Source organism: Pollachius pollachius (genome assembly GCF_949987615.1).
Source record: "Pollachius pollachius genome assembly, chromosome: 16".
In the NCBI taxonomy this organism is placed as follows: Eukaryota; Metazoa; Chordata; class Actinopteri; order Gadiformes; family Gadidae; genus Pollachius; species Pollachius pollachius.
Genome location: NC_136949.1, coordinates 491613 through 509247, shown reverse-complemented (window position 1 = coordinate 509247; position 17635 = coordinate 491613). Strand labels below are relative to the sequence as shown.

At 48.0% G+C, this 17635-nt stretch overlaps 1 protein-coding gene across 4 annotated transcripts; it reads left to right on the top strand.

The window, feature by feature from the left end:
- The first annotated feature begins 1992 nt into the window (after positions 1 to 1992).
- Positions 1993 to 17585, top strand: fynb (FYN proto-oncogene, Src family tyrosine kinase b). 4 transcript variants are annotated; one of them, XM_079753933.1, is made up of 13 exons: positions 1993 to 2102; positions 8582 to 8826; positions 9505 to 9604; positions 9977 to 10075; positions 10564 to 10667; positions 10817 to 10966; positions 12536 to 12700; positions 12968 to 13123; positions 13885 to 14064; positions 14415 to 14491; positions 14789 to 14942; positions 15316 to 15447; positions 15913 to 17585. In XM_079753933.1, exons 2-13 carry the CDS (start codon positions 8592 to 8594, stop codon positions 16119 to 16121), a joined length of 1761 nt encoding a protein of 586 aa, XP_079610059.1. In that variant the 5' UTR covers positions 1993 to 2102; positions 8582 to 8591; the 3' UTR covers positions 16122 to 17585. The 4 variants fall into 4 exon arrangements, with proteins under 4 accessions (XP_079610059.1, XP_079610058.1, XP_079610056.1 ...); XM_079753932.1 differs by lacking the exon at positions 12536 to 12700 and having other exon boundaries at positions 9508 to 9604; XM_079753930.1 differs by lacking the exon at positions 12536 to 12700.
- Positions 17586 to 17635: the final 50 nt, after the last annotated feature.

The window sequence follows — 17635 nt, the reverse complement described above, 5'->3', positions numbered from 1 at the left end:
CTCTGTAGGCCTACTGTCTCTGATGTCTCTAGTCTCTGGTCCACCATCTCCTCTGGGGCTCTCTGTAGGCCTACTGTCTCTGAGGTCTCTAGTCTCTGGTCCACCATCTCCTCTGGGGCTCTCTGTAGGCCTACTGTCTCTGATGTCTCTAGTCTCTGGTCCACCATCTCCTCTGGGGGTCTCTGTAGGCCTACTCTCTCTGATGTCTCTAGTCTCTGGTCCACCATCTCCTATGGGGGTCTCTGTAGGCCTACTCTCTCTGATGTCTCTAGTCTCTGGTCCACCATCTCCTCTGGGGATCTCTGTAGGCCTACTGTCTCTGAGGTCTCTAGTCTCTGGTCCACCATCTCCTCTGGGGGTCTCTGTATGCCTACTGTCTCTGAGGTCTCTAGTCTCTGGTCCACCATCTCCTCTGGGGGTCTCTGTAGGCCTACTGTCTCTGGTCCACCATCTCCTCTGGGGGTCTCTGTAGGCCTACTGTCTCTGAGGTCCACCATCTCCTCTGGGGGTCTCTATAGGCCTACTGTCTCTGGTCCACCATCTCCTCTGGGGGTCTCTGTAAGACTACTGTCTCTGAGGTCCACCATCTCCTCTGGGGGTCTCTGTAGGCCTACTGTCTCCTCTGGGGGTCTCTGTAGGCCGTCTCATTGTCGGCCATGATGCCCTGAATGGTCATGAGGTCAGCAAATGTAACGACGATAAAACACATGAAGGCCTACCTACTAACGTAGTGATGTAGAACTACTACGATGTAGGACTACCACGTAGTGATGTAGAACTATTACGATGTAGGACTACCATGTACGATATAGGACTACTAACGATATAGTCCTTCCATGTAACGATGTAGCTATAATGTTACGAAGTAGGCCTACCATGTTACAGTGACCTTGGGAGTTATGTTATTAAGTCTGTACAATAAAGCATTTATCATCATGTTGTTTCTTTGCTTATATTTAGAAAACGGAGTATTTGTGTTTGCATTTACTTTTAGGGCGTTTAGCAGACACTTTTATCCCAACGACTCACAATAAGTACATTTGTCAGCCTAAAGGGAAACAACAATATATCGATGAGGTATAGTAACGTTGAATGTTCATAGAACCAAATGCCGAGCACTAACAATTGCTAGGTTAACACATTCCCCGTATACAACAGAGATAGCCTCCCAGGATAGGTCTGTAACACACACACACACACACACACACACACACACACACACACACACACACACACACACACACACACACACACACACTCTACTTAAATAACAAGTTACTAAAGTAAAATATCATAAGGCCCAAATCCGTTTGCAGACACCAGATGGCGCTCAACTTTCAAGTTAGATACAAAACGGTCGTGTGTTCTGGCCGCTTCAGTATTAACTACGTATAGACTATTTATGTTATGCAAAGTACTAGTGTATAGATAACAATAGAGATGTAAGACTGTCGATAATATTAATTTATATATTATATCTATATATAATATTGCGACCATAGATATTTTGATTAGATGGAGATATAGGCAATAGATTATATGTTATATAAATATATTATTTCGATGTATAATATATAGATAATCTCACTATGTATATTATAGATTTATCACTATAGCTAATATGGTTGGATAGATATATAACATATCTATATAATATAGCTAAACTCCTATATCAATGATAAAGCTAGGCCTAATTCAGTCAATATAGTAGGCCTTATATAAATACATACATAGAAAATACATAATAAAGATATAAAGACATACATACATGGATAAAAAGATAATATGGCTATATAGGCAGATTAAAGATAATATAGGTGATAGGCCTCTAGATCATCTATCTATCTATATATATATTTAGAGAGCGAGAGAGAGATATGTACAAATTGTCCTAAAGAAACTATACTATGATACATGTTTATAAATATATACATATATCGATCTAGACCGAGGATCATAATGAAGGAGGTGGCTTGTTGAAAGGCGCAGGGAGCCGCCGCGGCCTGCTATTGGCCGCCGCTCCTGTCAGTCTCCGGGCGACAGACTCTGAAGCGTTCCGCTGGTGTCGCGATGGGACACAGGGCGACGGGATCCTAGACGCGGTAAGACGCTGCTTCTACACTCACGTTCATGTTTATGTGTTTATATATACCATATGATGTGTTTCTATATTAGATATCATTCTGATTCAGACCTAGCATCAATGGCAGCCACACGCACACAATGATGACGACTTGCTAGTGTAGCGGACTGTACGCGAATACCCTTAAAATGTGTCTGTGTGTGGGGCGGCGGGGGGTGTGCGTGTGTCTGTTTGTGGTGTGTGTGTGTGTGTGTGTGTGTGTGTGTGTGTGTGTGTGTGTGTGTGTGTGTGTGTGTGTGTTTGTGTGAGCGCGTGCGTGTGTGTGTGTGTTTGTTCATTGTGTACTGATGATAGTGTGTGTGTGTGTGTGTGTGTGTGTGTTCCTCAATTCGTACCCACTACTCACTGAGACATCACACTTTGTATCATTTATTTAAAATTAAACCTTCCAAAACGATTTTGTGAAGATAAGATCTGTGTGTTAGTAGCCGTGTGAGGTGATGCTCTGTACAGTATTAACAGTAATTGTAGTACAGTAAATATACTCATGGTTATTATCGTTGATGTGCTAGAATATTAGTATACTGAATTTATATTATTATTATAAATAGAGCCTTCGTATTTCTTATCCAGTATTTGATCCGGCAGATGGTTGAGTCGCTCAGTGAACACTTTCTGAAGTCATTAAAACAGAAATACGTGAGTAAGTCATTCAGATGTTTTGTAAAAGGTTAATCTTCTCAACTATACTAGCTGTCTCAAAGGTTCATCTTCTTAAATAGTCTATTTGACTAAGAGGTTGATCTCAACTAGTCTAGTTGTCTCAAAGGTTAATCTTCTAAACTAGACTAGGTGTCTAAAAGGTCTTTCTTCTAAACTAGCCTGGGTGTCTAAGAGGTTCATCTTCTCAACTAGTCCATGTCTGAACGGTCCATCTTCTAAACTAGTCTAGTTGTGTAAGGTTTACCAGAAACAGGAAGGGATGCACCTGATCAACTCTCTTTGTTCTCAGATCCACGTTCCTCTCTGACATTCTGACTTTCACACATTTTAATAAGGGTTTACTGACCTCATCTGAACGGAAACACAGGGGAAGTCATCTAGAGGTTTTCTAAACGGTCAATCTTCTCCACTAGTCTAGTTGTCTTCAATATGAACCTTTCAGACAACTAGACTAGTTGTCTATTGGCTGTCATCTGTGAACCAGAAACAGGAAGTTTGTTCCAGAGGTCAATGCTCTCCCAATGTTCTCAGATCCTCTGATATCCCCATTGTCTAACCCTGGTCTCCTCACTGAACGCTTCGATAAGGCTCATCTGACCTCATTTAAACTCCTCCACTAGTCTAGTTGTCTCAAAGGTCCATCTTCTCAACTAGTCTAGTTGTTTAAGAGGTTAATCTTCTCCACTAGTTATCTTTTATTTTATAATTCTTTTTATTTGATAATTTTTTTTAACAACAAGCAAGTTATCTTAAAGTTCATCTTCTTGAACTAGTTAAGTCATCTCAAAGATTACCAGAAACAGGAAGTGATGTACCTGTGTCACATGATCTGCACAACAACGCCTCAGCACCGCCGCCATTAGAGACACCAACCACGCTGGTGTCTCTACGCGCGCTGGTGTCTCTACGCGCGCTGGTGTCTCTACGCGCGCTGGTGTCTCTACGCGCGCTGTGTCTCTACGTTTGCTGGTGTCTCTACCCATGCTGGTGTCTCTACCCACGCTGGTGTCTCTACGTTCGCTGGTGTCTCTACCCACGCTGGTGTCTCTACGCGCACTGGTGTCTCTACGTTTGCTGGTGTCTCTACCCATGCTGGTGTCTCTACCCACGCTGGTGTCTCTACCAACGCTGTGTCCCTACCCACGCTGGTGTCTCTACCCACGCTGGTGTCTCTACGCTCGCTGGTGTCTCTACCCACGCTGGTGTCTCTACGCACGCTAGTGTCTCTACGCTCGCTGGTGTCTCTACCCACGCTGGTGTCTCTACGCGCGCTGGTGTCTCTACCCACGCTGGTGTCTCTACCCACGCTGGTGTCTACATATGCTGGTGTCACTACCCACGCTGTGTCTCTATGTATGCTGGTGTCTCTACGCTCGCTGGTGTCTCTACCCACGCTGGTGTCACACGTGCACTGGTATCATACGTGCACTGTTATAACACGTGCACTGGTGTCTGACGTGCACTCGTATCTCACATGCATGGGTATCATACATGCACTGTTATAACACGTGCACTGGTGTCTGACGTGCAGTCGTATCTCACATGCACTGGTATCATACGTGCACTGTTATAACACGTGCACTGGTGTCTGACGTGCACTTGTGTCTCTGCATCAGTGAGCGTCTCACTTGCGCTGAAGTGCACTGTCGTCTCACCTGCACTGTTGTGTCTCACGTGCGCTGGTTTCTCACGTGCGCTGACGTGCGCTGGTGTCTCACGTGCGCTGTTGTTTGAGGTGCACTGGTGTCTCTGCAGCAGCGAGGGTCCATCTCTGATTGCCTCCCCACTAGCGGCACAGGGCGGCCATTGTTGGGCAGAAGGCGGCCTTTAGCGCGGCCTTTGGCTGGGCCTCGGCGTCACTGGTGGACGGCCGCCGGGACGGCTCATTAAATATGTATGAAGGCCACGGAGAGACAGAGCTTTTGTTTACAGCAGAAGAATCTACACACTTGTGTTCATGGATTTCCGGCGTGGCAAACAGACTCTGAATGCATCATCAGGGGGTCTCTATGAATGTACCCAGTGGCCAGACCCCCAGACTCCGCAGAGCAGGACGTAAACAGTGCCTCGCAGACCAATCAGGACCATTCCTCCGGGCTCCCTGTTTAAATACTAATGAATAGCATTCTGTCAAACCACCAGCACGTCATTACTCCAAGACTGTACTACGAGTCAGGAATAAAGTATTCTGAGATAGTATTACACTCTTCCAAGACAGTACTGCAGTACTTAAACACAGTACTACATGTACTACAAGACAGTGCTACAGAATTGAACATAGTACTACACTACTCCAAGGAAGTACTACAGTACTTAAAATAATACTACAATACAGTACTATAGTACTACACTACTTAACGTAGTAGTACACTACCCAACATAGTACTACACTACTCAACATAGTACTACACTACTCAACATAGTACTACACTACTTAACGTAGTAGTACACTACTCAACATAGTACTACACTACTCAACATAGTACTACACTACTTAACGTAGTAGTACACTACTCAACATAGTACTACACTACTCAACATAGTACTACACTACTCAACATAGTACTACATGTACTACGGTGCTCAGTTCAGGTTCCTGTTCTGTGAGGTTAGATGTTAAGGTCTGATGCCCGAGCTCCCGGCCGTCTCAACGGTTCCTCATCCACATGGTTTAAACTATTGTTACTATTGTGCTGAACTTATAACTATAAGGTTGAACTTGTAACTATAAGGTTGAACTCACTCAGGCTAGGGTTAGAGCTGAGACTATCTCTCGATCTGTTTCTCTTTCCTGTCACTCACACAATCTCTTCCTTCGGTCTTCCTCATGTCCTCATTTGATTAATCTATCATCCTCATACTTTCATCAGCACTGCTCAGTGAAGTGTTTTTGTGACTTTTCTATTTAGGGTGTGATTGTGAACATGAAGACACCATGTGGTCAGTGATACAGCTGAAGGTTTATTAGCAACACAACCAAACCATATTAGTAACAAAGCATGACCACTTCGACTTGTTGTATTTATCTGGTGGTCACAAGACTTCCTGTTTCCAGCAAAGCGTCAGTGTGAATCAGGTGCCATCTTAAAATCATCCAAGACGTCAGCTGCACTCACCACATCTGTCCTCAATCCCTCAGTAGAAAGCTAGTTTGGTAGTTTGGTAGTTTGGTTTGGTAGGGAGTTAGTTTAGTAGATAGTTATATTGAAGTTAGTTAGGGTCCTATGCGCCACGAGGCATTTGGAGGACAGGTAACAGGTACCGTTAGGTTAGCTAGATAGTTAAGTAGATAGTTAGTTGAGTTGGGTTCTACAGTTAGAACCCCAGCAGGCACACACACAGCGTAGCCCCGCCCCTTCTGCGTGATGGCGTCTGCCCGCTCGCTGGCAGGAAGTGGGCGGTAAAGGGGGGGTGTAGTAACCTAGCAACGTGATGAAGAGGCGGCCGGAGCTGGGGGGTTTCTCTGTCTGGGGTTTCAGATGACTCGCGGCATCGTCTCCGTGGGGCTGCTTGCCACATCCTGCTGTTGCACTGCAGGGGTGTTGCTCCCTGCTGCTGCAGGCTGAGGTGCTTGGGTGCTAGGAGGCTAGGGTGCTAGGGTGCTAGGAGGCTAGCTCTCGGGCAGGGCCGTCCCATGGCCTACACTCGTACCCGGGTCAGACTGGTTCTCGGGGCCTCAGGTCCTTCACTGGTCTGGAACCCTCCAACAGACAGGGAGACGGACGCCACCGCTTCTTCTTAAAGGTGCCGTGACACGCCACCAGGTGTGAGTGTGTTTAGCCGCTACAAGCCGTTTTGGAAATCTGCCCCTTATGACAAGTGGGCGTGTCCACCTAGATGTGCGCTGGATAGATCTCCCAACCTACCCAGTGGACTTTAGCAAACGTTGCTCATCTATCCGTCATACATCTTGGTGGACGCGCCCACTTGTGATCTACAAGACACAGAGGCAGATTTTCAAACGACTTGTAACGGCTAATCACACTCCCACTTGGTGGTATAATATGTCACCTTTAAGACTCACAGTTTGATCCCAGCCTTTAGTGGAGCAACTCCTTCCTCTACTCCAACATCCAACCACCTCGTTCTTCTGCGGAACCTTTCTAACCAGCCATGTTTATCTCTTCTCTAAAAAAACAAATGACTTATCTAGCAAGCTAACAACCAGTCAGTCAGTCACACAAAAGGGGCTGTATACAGGTATAATAGTATATACACCATCTCTTCCAATTTTATATTATAGGCTGTATTCAAGTGTACTATAATGGGCTGTGTCTCTACAGGTGTACTATAAAGAGCTGTGTATCTACAGGTGTTCTATAATGTATCTCTACAGGTGTTCTATAATGTGTCTCTACAGGTGTACAATAATGGGTCTCTAAGGGAAGGAAAGTCCAGGAAAGTCCTTACTTCGAACTCTTTGGTCCAGACCAAAACGCAATGTTTATTTTTTGGTTTGGTGCGGTTCCTTTTCACATTGCAATTTTTCGCAACAGTCCGAGAATCTGTCAACGTGTGTGCATAGATTGTTCAATCATTGAACAACGGTTGGGGGCGGGGTAACGCATAAAAAAAAAGTCAACAAACTATGGAGATTATTGAGATTTAGCGTGCTGCCCTCGTTGTGCTTATACTGATTGGTTTCATACGGTTACAAACATTTTCAGTACTTTTGGAGCATCAGAGGCGTTTGGCACTGCGTCGATTTTATGATGTTATGCTATCCGCGGACCGCTCTAACGCCTTCTCCCCCACCCTTGTACTGAATGTATTAAATGCATCAGAATTATTATAAGTGTTTTCCAACATACTTTATATGTTGGCGTATGCCCAAATATCCAAAAGACATTTGGTCTCCTCTTCGCTACATGTTGAGCCACGGCACATTTTTAACGGGTCGGATAACGTGACGTTGATCTTTGAATTAACCGTGCTAATCAAACAATATAAATGAATAAACAAGCAGCAGGAGTCTGTTGCATCCAATAAGGCATATTATTTTTTGAACTGGGTCGGACCGAGCGCGGCCGCTTTCACATCTCAAGCGAACCGCTCCAGGGTTCGTTTGGAAGCGAACAGAGACCACCTCTCCGGCTGGGTCTCGGACCGGCTGTTTGGTCCGCCCCAGAGTTCGATGGTTTGTATTCACAACAGCCCAGAAGGTCCGCACCAGCGATTTTTTTGGTTTGTTTCGATCCAAACAAGGCAGGTGTGAATACACCCTAAAGGTGTACTATAACGAGCTGTCTCTACAGGTGTACTATAACGAGCTGTCTCTACAGGTGTTTTATAACGAGCTTTGTCTCTACAGGTGTTCTATAACGAGCTGTGTCTCTACAGGTGTACTATAACGAGCTGTCTCTACAGGTGTTCTATAACGAGCTTTGTCTCTACAGGTGTTCTATAATGTGTCTCTACAGGTGTACTATAACGAGCTGTCTCTACAGGTGTTCTATAACGAGCTGTCTCTACAGGTGTTCTATAACGAGCTGTGCCTCTACAGGTGTAATATAACGAGCTGTGTCTCTACAGGTGTTCTATAATGTGTCTCTACAGGTGTACTATAACGAGCTGTCTCTACAGGTGTACTATAACGAGCTGTCTCTACAGGTGTTCTATAACGAGCTGTGCCTCTACAGGTGTAATATAACGAGCTGTGTCTCTACAGGTGTTCTATAATGTGTCTCTACAGGTGTACTATAAAGAGCTGTCTCTACAGGTGTACTATAACGAGCTGTCTCTACAGGTGTACTCTAACGAGCTGTGTCTCCACAGGTGTACTATAATGGGCTGTGTACACTGCAAGGATAAGGACAAGCTGACCCCAGCTGATAGCATCGTGCCTCCGAGTGCCTCCTACGGTTATGGAGCGCAGCCTGCTTATGGGGCGGAGCCTAGCGCCTACCCCAGCGTCAGGGGTGGAGCCATCCCCAACTACAACTACCACCCCCCCATCGGGCAGGTCTTCGGGGGGGCCACCACCTCCATGCACACAGGCACCCTGTCCAGAGGAAGCTCAGGTGAGGCGGTCACCATGGTTACGCCCAACACAGGTGAGGTGGTCACCATAGTTATGGCCAACGCAGGTGTGGTGGTCACCATAGTTACGCCCAACGCAGGTGTGGTGGTCACCATGGTTACGCTCAGTGATGTGATGGCTCCCTGGGGTTAGTAGTGACTGAACTGTACTTTAGTGATGTCATAGTTACCTGGGGTTAGTAGTGACTGAGCTGTTCTTTAGTGGTGTGATGGTTAGTAGTGACTGAACTGTACTTTAGTGATGTCATAGTTACCTGGGGTTAGTAGTGACTGAGCTGTTCTTTAGTGGTGTGATGGTTAGTAGAGACTGAACTGTACTTTAGTGATGTCATAGTTCCCTGGGTTTAGTAGTGACTGAGCTGTTGTTTAGTGGTGTGATGGTTAGTAGAGACTGAACTGTTCTTTAGTGATGTCATAGTTACTTGGGTTTAGTAGTGACTGAGCTGTTCTTTAGTGGTGTGATGGTTAGTAGAGACTGAACTGTACTTTAGTGATGTCATAGTTACCTGGGGTTAGTAGTGACTGAACTGTTCTTTTGTGGTGTGATGGTTAGTAGAGACTGAACTGTTCTTTTGTGGTGTGATGGTTCCCTGGGGTTAGTAGTGACTGAACTGTTCTTTAGTGGTGTGATGGTTAGTATTGACTGAACTGTTCTTCAGCAGGAGTGACGCTCTTCGTGGCGTTGTACGAGTACAGCTCCCGCACAGAAGACGACCTGAGCTTCAAGAAAGGAGAGAGGTTCCAGATCACCAACAGCACGTACGTCCGCTGCTATCCTGTTAGCCTGATGTAGCACATACATTAGCTGTTAGCTTGGAATACCACATACATAAACTCTAAGCCTGTTAGCATGATGTAGCACATAAATTAGCTGTTAGCTTGGAATACCACATACATAAGCTCTTAGCCTGTTAGCATGATGTAGCACATACATTAGCTGTTAGCTTGGCACACCACGTACATTAGCTAATAGCCTGTTAGCATGATGTAGCACATACATTAGCTGTTAGCTTGGCACACCACGTACATTAGCTAATAGCCTGTTAGCCTGACAAATCATGTACGTTCTGCATTAGTATGTTAGCCTGACAGCCTGTACGCTAGCCTTCGGTCTGTTCTCTCTCTCTCCAGTGAGGGTGATTGGTGGGAAGCTCGCTCTCTCTCTACCGGGAACAGCGGCTACATCCCCAGTAACTACGTCGCCCCCGTCAACTCCATACAGGCAGAGGAGTAAGACACTGTGTGTGTGTTTGTGTGTGTGTGTGTGTGTGTGTGAACGCGTGTGTGTGTTTTTGGTTGTGGGTGGGCATGTGCAATCACAGCAGCTATGATGTCATGATGATGTAATGCTGTAAGCTGCAAGGACCGACTGAGTGTGCGATGGAAAGCTGGCCCATGCTGCAGTTATAACGTGTGTGTAGCTGGTATTGTCTTGTGTGTAGCTGGTAGTGTGTCTTGTGTGTAGCGGGTACTCTGTTGTGTGTGTAGCTGGTACTTTGAGTTGTGTATAGCTGGTATTGTGTCTTGTGTGTAGCTGGTATTGTGTCTTCTGTGTAGCTGGTACTGTGTCTTGTGTGTCGCTGGTTTTGTGTCTTGTGTGTAGTTGGTTTTGTGTCGTGTGTGTAGCTGGTACTCTTTGGTGTGTGTAGCTGGTTTTGTGTCTTGTGTGTAGCTGGTTTTGTGTCTTGTGTGTAGCTGGTTTTGTGTCTTGCGTGCAGCTGGTACTTCGGGAAGCTGAGCAGGAAGGAGGCTGAGAGGCAGCTGCTGTCCACCGGCAACCTCAGAGGAACCTACCTGATCCGGGAGAGTGAGACCAGCCCGGGTACACACACACACACACACACACACACACACACACACACACACACACACACACACACACACACACACACACACACACACACACACACACACACACACACACATACACACGCACACGTACCCATTAGTGACCCTTTCCGTGCCCTCCAGGTACGTTCTCCCTCTCCATCAGGGACTCTGATGACGTCAAAGGCGACCACGTGAAGCACTATAAGATCCGCCAGCTGGACAGCGGGGGGTACTACATCACCACGCGCGCACAGTTCCACACGCTGCAACAGCTGGTGCTGCACTACTCAGGTACCGGCCAATCACGTCACTGGAACACACAAGACGGTCACATGACCGAACGGATAGCCAGCAGCTAGGTTTCATGAGGATTACGTTCAAAGCGTGTCTCATGTATGATTGATCAATTCAAAATAGAATTGATGTCTGTGGTCTTGGAGCCCAGACCTTAATCAGAAGATCATGTTGGTCTCCTTCAGTTGGACTGTAAGGGACCAGGTCCTACAGAACCTTAAGAAGGTTTAGTTGGTCCAGGTGTTGCTGGAGTCCTTCAGGGGTTGGGCACAGAAGGACTGGATCATCTGCGTATGAAAGACTGTGGAGTGTATATCGCTACCAGTGGTTAGAGATATGTCCAGTTTTTAGGCTCTTCCTTCTCTCTCTCTCTCTTTCTCTATCTCTCTCTCTCTCTCTCTCTCTCTCTCTCTCTCTCTCTCTCTCTCTCTCTCTCTCTCTCTCTCTCTCTCTCTCTCTCTCTCTCTCTCTCTCTCTCTCTCTCTCTCTCTCTCTCTCTGTATCTCTCTCATTTTACTCTCTCTCTCTCTCTCTCCCTTACTCTCACTGTGTAGCTCTCTATCTCTCTCTCTTTTTATCTCTGTCCCTCTTACTATCTGCCTCTCTCTCTCTTTTTCTTTCTTTCTCTTTGATAAAATCAGTGATATAGATACACCCACACTGATTCCTGTTCCGGATATTATATTCTTCTGCTTCTGTGTTGTGTTGAACTTCTGCTGCAAGACTTCACACCACACACTCTCCTCTTGATTACAACCTGCTCTTCACTCTCTGCTAGCCCTAACCTCGCTCATCATCTCTTTCTCTTCTCACTGTCTGTCTTTCTTCTCCACCCTATGTCTTCCTGTCTGTCTGTTTCCCTGTCTGTCTACTTCTGTCTATCTCTCTCCCCCTCTGCCATTCTGTCTCTCCCCCCATCCCTGTCTGTCTCTCTCTCTCTCTCCCCCCTGTCTCCCTCTCTCCCTGCCTGTCTGTCTATCTCTCTCCCCCTCTGCCTGTCTTTCTGTCTGTCTGTCTCTCTCCCCCCTGTCTCCCTCTCTCCCCCCCTGCCTGTATCAATCTCTCTACCCCCTCTCTCCCTCTCTCCCTGCCTGTCTGTCTGTCTATCTGTCCCCCCCCGCTGCCTATTTGTCTCTCTCTCTCTCTCTCCCTCTCTCCTTGCCCGTCTGCCTGTCTGTCTCTCACCCTGTCCGTCTGTCTCTCTCCCTGTCCGTCTGTCTCTCTCCCTGTCCGTCTGTCTCTCTCCCTGTCCGTCTGTCTCTCTCCCTGTCCGTCTGTCTCTCTCCCTGTCTGTCTGTCTCTCTCCCTGTCTGTCTGTCTGTCTCTCTCCCTGTCTGTCTGTCTCTCTCCCTGTCCGTCTGTCTCTCTCCCTGTCTGTCTGTCTCTCTCCCTGTCCGTCTGTCTCTCTCCCTGTCTGTCTGTCTCTCTCCCTGTCCGTCTGACTCTCTCCCTGTCCGTCTGTCTCTCTCCCTGTCTACCTCTCTCTCTCTCGCTCCCTCTCTCTCCTTGCCCGTCTGTCTGTCTGTCTCCCTCCCCGTCTCCCTGCCTGTCTGTCTGCGGTCCCAGAGCGCGCGGCCGGTCTGTGTTACCGCCTGGTGGTCCCGAGTTACAAAGGGACCCCCCGGCTCAGCGACCTGTCGGTGAAGACGAGGGACCTGTGGGAGATCCCGCGGCCCTCTCTGCTGCTGCTACGGCGCCTGGGCAACGGGCAGTTTGGGGAGGTCTGGATGGGTAGGCCACCCCCTGCTCCCGCAGCACCGGGGGGGCACCGGGCCCCCAGACAGAGGCCCCCGCTCCACCCTAAAACACCTAGTCTAGGACGCCCCGGTCAGGGGGGCCGGCACGTTGAGGACCTGGTGGAGACCCCTCTGTCTGTGGCGCCCGTGATGGCCGCCCTGGTGCTGATGCTGCATGTTCCCGTAGTAACACTTCATCCTCCCTCTCCCCCCTCCCCCCTCTCCTCCCTCCATCCCTCCGCCCCCCCCCCCCCCCCTGTAGAGAGTGCAGATGGGTTGTGTTGTATTCTGACCCGTGTGTGTGTGAGTGGGACGCCCGGCACTCTGGGTTTGACTCATGATGCCTGGGAGGTGAGCCGGACCTCGCTGGAGCTGGAGGTCAAACTAGGGGCGGGCTGTTTCGCTGATGTCTGGTTTGGTAAGACGAACAAACCCAACACCCTTCTCTCCTCCTTCACTCTGGTCTTACTATATTTAATACTCAAATTAGATTTACAGCATGTATACAAATGTCTACTCTATATTCCCTTCAAGCTGTTCACATGCAGGCAACCCAGCTCACTTAGGGAGTGAAACCCCCCGACCTATCCTAACCCTAACCCTACGCAGTCCTCATCCTCCTAACCCTAGTCCTCATAAACCTACCCAATCCTCCAAAAGGATAAATCACTCTTCTCTGTCAGCACGTATGCAAGCCGACTACACACCGACTGCTTTTCAGCTGTTTATTTAAATGATTTGGCTCCATCTCATTCACATGCATGAACCGTTGTTTCCAAATATTTACAATGGAGCGGTCTCAGGATACCGTTTTAACAGATTTACTCGTTAGTTCATGTTAATAAGGGGTCAGGAACGCTAAACCACCCCTCTGTGTAACAATGAACACGCTTCGGAGGTATAAATGCTAACTCTCACTCACTAGCTCAGGATAGCTGCCGGTAGGTTCTTGTACACAGCAATGGCACTACTGCCCCCAGTGGTCGGAGGTAAGCACCCACTCTACCAACGCAGGCGGCTCAGGGAGCTGTGCTGTGTCTGGGAGTCGTGATGTGGATCTTTGCAAACGTGCTGCACGCAGAACTGTGAACTCCCTACCCCTACCCCTCACTCATCCCGTGGTGTGCTGTTGTGCTGTCAGGGGTTGGGCTGCGTTGTCTGAAGCTGCGCTGTGTGCAGGCATGTGGAACGGGACCACCAAGGTGGCAGTGAAGACCCTGAAGCCGGGCACCATGTCTCCTGAGTCCTTCCTGGAGGAGGCTCAGATCATGAAGAAGCTCCGTCACGACAAGCTGGTGCAGCTGTACGCCGTGGTGTCCGAGGAGCCCATCTACATCGTCACCGAGTACATGGGCAACGGTATGACCCCTGACCCCTGAGCCTGACCATGACCCCTTACCATATCCCCTGACCCAGAGCTAAACCCTTAACCCCTAACAATAACAATAACCATTAACCCCTACATTTACATTTAGGGTCTTTAGCAGACGCTTTTATCCAAAGCAACAATAAGTACATACCCCTAACAATATCAACAAGCCTAAACCCATAACAATAACCCTTAACAAAACCCCTCTATGTTTTCATTTTTTTCCATCCTGCCCAGCCCTATAATATAATATAATAACTATACTATATTGATGTATGTAGAATAATTACAATAATATGTAATATAGTATAGTAATAAGTGGGTGTTTTTGTGTGTGTAGGAAGTCTGCTGGACTTCTTGAAGGGCGTAGAAGGTCGAGGACTGAAGCTTCCCAACCTGGTGGATATGGCTGCTCAGGTAAAACATGTTGCTAGGTGATGTGAAGATGAACTACAGTGGGTGGTTGCTAGGTAACAGTGTGGTTGCTAGGTGGCAGCCGGCATGGCCTACAGAGAAAGGATGAATTACAGTGTGTGGTTGCTAGGTAACAGTGTGTAGTTGCTAGGTAACAGTGTGGTTGCTATGTGGCAGCTGGCATGGCCTACATTGAGAGGATGAACTACAGTGGGTGGTTGCTAGGTAACAGTGTGGTTTCTAGGTGGCAGTGGGAATGGCCTACAGTGTGTGGTTGCTAGGTAACAGTGTGGTTTCTAGGTGGCGGCGGGCATGGCCTACATCGAGAGGATGAACTACATCCACCGAGACCTGCGCACCGCAAACATCCTGGTGGGCGAGGGCCTGGGCTGTAAGATCGCCGACTTCGGTCTGGCACGACTCATAGAGGACAACGAGTACACCGCACGCCAAGGTACACCCACACAGACGCACGCACACACACACTGTACAGAAAATAAATCCAGACTGACATTAATGTGCCAAAGAGGCAGAAATGTTCAAGTTTTTGAAATGTTCAAACATCAGTGCTGCGGGGATTAGCGTTTGGCTTTGACCGTGAACAATAGCGCCCCCCTGTGGGCGTCTAGAGACCTGCATATCGGCAATACAATTCGAAAACATTTCGTGCAATCAGGGCCTGATCTACAAGCGTTACCAATCCAATATAATCATTCCTACAATAACAATCCAGGTATCAACAGAAACTGATGTAAATACCCGACTACAGTGTGCTGTTTTTTATAATAATATATAACCATCGTGTCATGTTATTCACAACCGATCAGGAGCCAAGTTCCCCATCAAGTGGACGGCCCCAGAGGCGGCGCTCTACGGCCGCTTCACCATCAAGTCTGACGTCTGGTCCTTTGGCGTCCTGCTGACCGAGCTGGTTACCAAGGGCCGGGTACCATACCCAGGTGAGGAGAGAGATGGTTACCAAGGGCCGGGTACCATACCCAGGTTAGGAGAGAGATGGTTACTAAGGGCCGGGTACCATACCCAGGTGAGGAGAGAGATGGTTACTAAGGGACAAGGTGAGGAGAGAGATGTTTACTAAGGAACCAGGTGAGAGGAGAGCTGGTTGCTAAGGGACCAGGGGAGGAGAGGGCTGGTTGCTAAGGGACCAGGTGAGGAGAGAGCTGGTTGCTAAGGGACCAGGGTGAGGTGAGAGTTTGTTACTAAGGGACCGGTCCCCTACCTAGATGAGGAGAGAGCTGGTTGCTAAGGGACCGGTACCCAGGTGAGGAGAGAGCTGGTTGCTAAGGGACCAGACCATTTTTATTTCGACTGGTGTTTGTTGATTGACTGGTTTATAACAGAGACCGTGTGTGTGTGTGTGTGCTGTGTGTGTGTGTTGTGTGTGTGTGTGTGTGTGTGTGTAGGGATGAACAACCGAGAGGTGCTGGAGCAGGTGGAGAGGGGGTACAGGATGCCCCTCCCCCAGGACTGCCCCCCCTCCCTGTACGACCTGATGATCCTCTGCTGGCGGAGCGAGGCCGAGGACAGGCCCACCTTCGAGTACCTGCAGGCCTTCCTGGAGGACTACTTCACCGCCACCGAACCCCAGTACCAGCCCGGGGACAACCTGTGAGCCCGCTCACCGGGGCTCACCTAGACCTGGGCTCACCTAGACCTGGGCTCACCTAGACCTGGTCTGCCTGTTCCAACCTAGACCCGGTCAGGTATCACCTGAACATGTGTTATCTGGTCTCACTTGGTCTCTCTTGGACCTGGTCTACCTGGTCTTATCTGGACCTGATCTCACCTGGACCTGGTTTACCTGTTTTAACCTGGACCTGATCTCACCTGGCCTTCCTGGTCTCACCTGGTCTCTCTTAGACCTGGTCTCACCTGGACTGGAGCCCACCTAGGCCACTTGAAGCCCCTGCAGACTCAGCAGGGACAGCCCTCTGGGACCCCCTGACCGACCGATGGATGAGAGGACGAAGAGGGATGATGAGGGGTTAGGGTCTGTTTTGGAGGGTAACGCACTGTGTTTCACAGTGCGTTCACACTGTACACGTCTGTCGACGGATAATGGAGGGCGTGTCTGACGAAGGGGGGACACGATTCGATTGGCCGACGGATCCGTCGCTGCCTGAAAAGTTTAATGTTTTTCAACTTTTTGACGCAGGCCAGGGAGCCGATGGAACAGATTGACCCACAACGCATTTCGAGAGCGGCCCATGCAAAATCAATGAGATCCGTCGACGGACTTGTACAGTGTGAACGCGGCGTAATACGAAGCTCCGGTGAAAGTAATCTGATACCAACAGCCATCATTACTATATCAATAATGATGACGGGATGGACGTGTCAGAATTCAAGAGGAAATAGTGTGTATCAGCTTATATTGTTTGGCAGAATTATTATTATTTTTTATTATAAACAAGAATTCAGTGACTAATTTATATGAATAATTATCCAATGTGCACGCTGGCCAACGTACTTAGCTATCCAGCGAAGCTAGCTTACATACCTAGCTAGCCAGCGAACCTAGCCCACGCACATAGCGAGTCGACGTACAAAAGTAGCCAAGGTAGTTAGCTTGCCAAAGTACGGAGCTAGCCAAAATAAAATGCTACATAGATATCCGAGGTACATAGCTCGCTGGCTTGAGTAGCGAGCCAGCGAGCGTTGGCTGTGTCCCTAGCCAAGTAACAAAAGTATGTTTAGTTCCACTATTGATCGATGAAACAGCTCAGGGGAATAGTATCGGTTTTATTTTAGCCTGTTGCTACAGGGAGTTATGGGCAGCACATCCATCCTTTGTTTTTAGATTCCATAAGTATTCCCGGAGAACGTCCGCAAGAGGAGAACCACAGCCCAACCTTAACGGCAGTTTCCTCCACCGTTGGCAGAGGCCGCGTCCTGATTGGCCAGGTAGAAACAAAAGGTTCTAGAATCTCTGGATGGCTCTAGGGGGTTCTTCGTGTATTTTAGATGTACAGGTACAAGATTTTATGTGTCAATACTATACTTTATTACTTTTTTTTTAACATTGACTGTTTTCTTGATCAGGATAAAAACAAACAATAAACATTTTACACTGTTCAAGATGTCCAAGTGTGGCGTGTGTGTGTGTGTGTGAGGTTCATACTGTAG

Bases quoted from the DNA above. Each gene is read 5' to 3' on its own strand.
- fynb (XM_079753933.1), top strand. From the start codon at position 8,592: ATGGGCTGTGTACACTGCAAGGATAAGGACAAGCTGACCCCAGCTGAT. The intron at 14,943-15,315 runs GTACACCCACAC...ACAACCGATCAG, and splicing joins CGAGTACACCGCACGCCAAG to GAGCCAAGTTCCCCATCAAG. The intron at 15,448-15,912 runs GTGAGGAGAGAG...GTGTGTGTGTAG, and splicing joins GGGCCGGGTACCATACCCAG to GGATGAACAACCGAGAGGTG.